This window comes from Photinus pyralis, unplaced genomic scaffold, assembly GCF_008802855.1.
Source record: "Photinus pyralis isolate 1611_PpyrPB1 unplaced genomic scaffold, Ppyr1.3 Ppyr1.4_LG10, whole genome shotgun sequence".
Lineage (NCBI taxonomy): Eukaryota > Metazoa > Arthropoda > Insecta > Coleoptera > Lampyridae > Photinus > Photinus pyralis.
The window spans coordinates 9,880,354-9,886,106 of record NW_022170250.1 but is presented as its reverse complement, the minus strand read 5'-3'; the positions used below and the strand labels follow the sequence as shown (position 1 = coordinate 9,886,106).

At 41.0% G+C, this 5,753-nt stretch overlaps 1 protein-coding gene across 1 annotated transcript; it reads left to right on the top strand.

Moving 5' to 3' along the window:
• Nucleotides 1–3,109: 3,109 nt before the first annotated feature.
• Nucleotides 3,110–5,159, top strand: LOC116161689 (cytochrome P450 6k1-like). Its single transcript, XM_031475130.1, has 4 exons — nt 3,110–3,986; nt 4,032–4,241; nt 4,279–4,530; nt 4,585–5,159. Exons 1-4 carry the CDS (start codon nt 3,143–3,145, stop codon nt 4,773–4,775), a joined length of 1,497 nt encoding a protein of 498 aa, XP_031330990.1. The 5' UTR covers nt 3,110–3,142; the 3' UTR covers nt 4,776–5,159.
• The last annotated feature ends 594 nt before the right edge of the window (nt 5,160–5,753 follow it).

Below are 5,753 nucleotides of genomic sequence, written 5' to 3'. Positions count from 1 at the left end.
TCACGTCTGCCCTCTTCATCTTCAATTATGCCGTCTATTTCACCTTCACTGCTGCCCTCTTCATCTTCAATTATGCCCTCTATTTCACCTTCAATTATGAAAACCTTCAATCCTGTCCTCCATTTCACCTTCGAGTTTGATCTTCGGCGAAATTTGAATGGGCGCGTCTACGTTTGACCTTCAGTGACCTTGGATTGTACTCAAGCAAAGAACCCTCGTCTAAGAACTTCAGTGACATCCAGTTCAGGAACGAACCCACGCCTACGTTTGACTTTCAGTCAAATTGTTTTAGTTCAGGAGAGACCCTCACCTCACCTTCACTTGCTGCACGCGCAGTAGTTCGAATTACAGAATGACCTTCAACTTGACGGATTCTCCCAAGGTTGCAAAGGGCAATAAAATGCCTTTTGAGGTTTGCTAGTTCTTTACGGGACCTTTAAAGCTGTCCTTGAGCCTTTGAGGGTGGCAAAGGATCTTAAAGGAATAAGTCGGAAGGGTTTTGATAGACATGTAAGGTATTAAGGGTCCATCAGTAGATCCTTGATGGAGGTTTTGGAAGACCTTAACCTTGGTTTTGCGTTGGTTCCGTTTCGGTTTTTGGATTTGGCGACTACACTAGAAAAAATCGGGTGGGAGAGAGAGATTCTTCGCTGAACCTTCAAGGCGAACCTATGTAAGCCTGGCGCGGTATTTGAGATCGCGTAACATTAATTTTCAACCGAAACTTTCCAGACGAATCCGTATCACCGAGATATACGCGGTGTAATCGCGGAAGTTAGTTAATTGCCGAATTACAAGGGAAAACCGTGTCACCAATTCGACGAAATTGTTGTCGTGGGTGCGTTTAAACTTATACACTGCTTTTTTTTGAGCCCCGAAGAAAAAATTGTCTCAGATCGACCCGGAAAAAAATTTTCTTATAGAATGTGGCCTGTAGAATCCATAATTTCGAACAGTTCCAAGATTGGGCTACTAGTTAAAAAATTACAGCCCTTTGAATTTTTTTTCGAAATTGGTTACTAATGTATAACGTTTGATTGAGAAGTCTGATCGAAAAACTACGAATTGATTTGGATTCTACACCCAAATTAATAAGAAAATGTGTTTTCCCGAGAAATGTTGGTGTAGTCGAATTTTGGTAAAAAAGGAAGATTATACTTTAAAGTCATCGCGAGTTGCCATCGTGAACATTTTCGTTTTGTCGCGTTTAAATAAATTTTTAACACGAGAGCGTTTTGGTCGAAAGTACAGAACGTTTCATTGCGCTTATATTTGGAGCGGTTAGTTACGATACAAAAACACGCTACAAGAACACGAAAATAAAGTCAACCTGGCAACGTTTAAAAATAAATAGCCACCCGAATGAATATAACAAGATACCGCTTAAATTTGAAAAGTGGCACGTGATCAAACATCTAAAGCAGGGCCCCCTTACGTTAGTTGTAGACAACGCTTTGACCTAAGGCACAGTAGGGAAGGAATGTAAAATAAAACACTGCAATTGTGAATAGTTTGTTTAATAATGATCGCAATTATTAAGATTGTGAAAGCTCGGAAATTTAAGTCGAAATAAATTACATTGCAAAAATGAACTTTGAAAATGGTAGTTCACCGAATAAAAATAGAAGTAGGCTGGGAAAAAAAGAACTTACCGATAAAAAAACCAGCCAACAAATTAATATTAAATTGTGTAGTAAAATTAATTGTTTGTAATGATATGAATGCGTAACATAAAATTATAACATCACAAAAAGTGCAGGTAAACTTCAAGAGGTAACGTATAGGTTTAAAACAAGTTCTGGGAATTATGGGTCAGGTAAGCAGGTACCAAGATTCTAAGAAAGGGTGAAATACACCGGATGTGACTCATCTTTGGTGTAATAAAGTCCTTTTGTTAAAAGCAAGATGGAAAATTACATGGCCTTGCAGGCAAATTTAACTAAGAACAAGATATGTAGAAATTATTGAATCGCCACTCATTTATCGCACATAGATTCTAAACTGAAGAGCTTAGATTAGCGTAATCCCGCTCCTGCAAGATAGGTAACCCGCCCCTGGTTTCCGGGTTTCGAGCCTACAGTTGAAAGTCGAAGACAATCACGGAATTAGGTGTCGTAGCTCAATTTTGAGTACAGTTTTCAGCACCCCCGTGACTGCTTCATTCACGGAGAAAATTGTTAGTTACAAACAACAAGTCAGTACATACATCAATCGAATCGGTAATTTCCACAAATTAAAATAAAATGAAAACTTATATGAATTGTAGTGTACTTCAGGGACAAGACCAAGTAATCAACATTAATAAACATAAATTAAGCAAACATTACACCAAAAACGTAAACGATTACAAACAAAGGGATAACGGTAATAAACATGTCATTACGGTTAAACCAAGTAAATTTCAAAAACAAAGATTGAAACACACAAAATATAAAATGTGGCATACAAAACACAAATACGATATAAACAAATGCAAAAATTACCACCTGTATTAAATAACACAAAATAACAACAAACATTTATGGAGCGACGCGTTCACGGCCGCCATTTAAGACAAGATGCCAAACGTAACCCCCGTCCGTGCTTTTTAAATGGCGCAGGCAGTTTTTCCCCACCTACAAATTGCACGGTTGCCAACTCTCAAAACTGTGTGCATCGTCGTAAGTTGTATATACAGGGTGGAACCTCTCAACGGAAACTGGTAAAAAGTTTAAAGACGATTAATTAATGCGTGTGGTAAAAATAGGAGGAGCAGAAGCGTGAAAATATTTGGAAGAGGAGCACGGAATACAAAATCGTGAGGATCTTGAAGGATCTTAAAGAGCCTTGAACTACCAAAGAGCAATAAGGATCTGGAAACTTTAAAGGGTTTCAGGAAAAGGAGGAGACTCAGTAAACCAGAAGAGAAATGAAGCAAAAGTGACTCCTTCCTTTTCCTTCGGAAGAGTTCGAGACACGCGATCCTTGTCAATGAGAATAAAAGGTAGCCACACAATTAGTAAATTCATTGGTTCATTTCCAAGTAATTTTGTAGTGATTCTGGATTACCAAACCAGGTGACCTTTGAAAGGTCGCCTGATAACACCCGAATAAATGCGTGTTTCGCTCATTTGCTATTTAGTTCATTTGTACGTGATCCGAAATGGTGATACTCTTAGCAGTTCTCGTGACCTTTCTAATTCTCTCCTACTTCTATTCGACCAGGAACTTCGACTATTGGAAGAAGAGGAATGTGCCACATTTCCGACCGATCCCGCTTCTGGGCACCATCCACTCGGTGCTGATGCGGAAGAAGTCAATTTCTCAGTACCTTTGCGACGTTTACAACATGACCGATTTCTGTTGCGGCGGCTTCTTCATCTTTGACAAGCCGGCGCTGGTGGTCAAAGATCCAGATTTGGTGAAGAACGTTTTGATGAATGACTTCTCGCACTTTGAGGATAGGAACACGGCCGAAAATAAAGAGCACGATTTACTCAGTGCGGTTTCGTTGTTAATGCTGAAAAATCATGAGTGGGAGGAGGCAAGGTCGCGTTTTACCTCAACCCTGTCTGCGGGGAAGGTGAAGGCCATGCTCCCCTTGGTGGCAGACACCGCTGACCGCTTCGTTGAGCACGTTAGGGACGTGGAACTCTCACGAGAAGTGACTGAATGCCGCGAATTGTCAATTAAGTATTCACTGGACGCGCTCTCGTCTTACGCCTTAGGAATCCAAGCGAACTCCTTTCAGAACTCCGATTTTTACCAGGCAGCTCGCAACTTACAAAACGCCACCTTCAGCCGCATAGTGCACTCGATTTGTTACTTTTTCGCGCACATGTTCGTAAAGCCATTCAGGATGACGTTTTTGGAACCGGCATCAGTCACATTCGTCACCGAGGTTTTTAAGAAGAATGTCAAACTGAGGAGGCAGGTGGAACACGCTCGCGCCGGCCTACTGGAGGCACTCATTAAAATGGAGGGAGAATTCAAAGACTACAATATCGGTATTACAGGTTTCTGTATGCAGTTCTAATAAACCATCACTTCAGATATTCACGGCTTGGCGATCAGTCTCGAGTACCTAACGGCCGGATTCATTTCCAGCGCCACGACCCTCTCCTTTAGCCTGTACGATCTGTGCGTCAATCCCAAGCATCAAATCCGCCTCAGAGGAGAGATTCGCTCCGTGATCGCCAAACATGGCGGCTTAACCTACGCGGCTTTGCGCGAGATGGAGTATCTCGACATGTGCCTGAAAGGTAAGAGTCGTCAACGAGCACGGCTAACCCCTTGCAGAGTCTCTCCGTAGACAGCCGATTTTGGGCTTCCTCGACCGCCGCTGCACAAAAACCTACCAAATTCCGAACACGGACATCGTCATCGACAAGGGGATTCCGGTCTACATTTCCCTTTACGGCTTGCACAACGATCCCAACTACTTCCCCGATCCGGAGAGGTACGATCCGGAGCGATTCTCGCCCGAAAACCGAGACAAACTGGAACGTTTCGCGTTCCTGCCCTTCGGAGAGGGACGACGCAACTGCATCGGTAGGTATCCACAACGAGACCTGCTACTAAAGGCAAACGTCGTACTGCTTTTAGGTGTCAATTTTGCTCGCGTGATAGTCAAAATGGCGATAGTGAAGTTGCTGTTGAACTTTGAAATCGTACCATCGAAGAGTACACCCGAAAAGATTGTGTTAGAACCCAGCGGTTTTATAACAATCCCTAAGCACGAAGAGCTCAATGTGCGTTTTATTCAGCTTGCGGATTTGCCAATCCTTGTGCGTTGACTAAAATGTGCGTTTTTTTCCGGAATTTCTACCTCGATAAATATAATAGATAACAATAATTATCGGTGCAATCCGTCCCGTTACACTATCCCTTTCCTATTTAAAAACCGTCCCGCCTTTGCCCTCAAATAGGTGGGCAAGACTTGTATTCCCCTTGTATCTTTCTATAGGTCCCATTAATCAATTACCATCAAAGACGCACCTTGACAGAAGGAAGACTGAAGCCGTATAAATCCAGTAAGGCAATATATTCGATCTCATCATCAGCTGGTGTATAAAAGGATAAGGTTCGTCTACATGGTGATCTTCCACCCGTCCTAAGAAAAAAACACTAGACTAATATAAACAAAGAAACTTAAACAAATAATTGATATTATAAGCATATAGATGCAGAAATGGTGTATTAAATACATATAGTAGTATCTGTTTACATATTTCGGATTATTGTTCATTTCTCTAACTTCATATACCACGAATACAAACTTCAACCTAGGGGAACTCTGGGTCAAGAAAATTGCTATGGAGTCAATGGAACTCCAGGATAACTTGAATTAGAAGGTATTCGCTCTACGACATGAACCATATAAACCATAAGCGTTTCAAATAATAAAATAAGATTACCAATAAATCACTGGTCTAGAGAGACATCAAAGCGCAGTAATTGATCGCATTACTAATGGCATGTCGATTAAGTTAATGAAAAAAGGCACTTTACTGAACAAGTAAAATATAATAAAACGTAGTTATTATGGCGTAAAGTAGTGCAAGTGAGTAAAAATGAGTATGTTGAATTGGCACTCAGTACACAGCGATTCAGTCTGAGCATTTTAATAAAAGTAACACGACAGTGGAAATTAGAACGTTTGCATCATGTGTCATTTCTGTATCTTTCTTAAGTACCAATATAATAATATTCAGACATCCTGGCAGGATTGTACAGAAAAAGTGATGCAAAGGAGTATTGGAGACGAAGTCCTT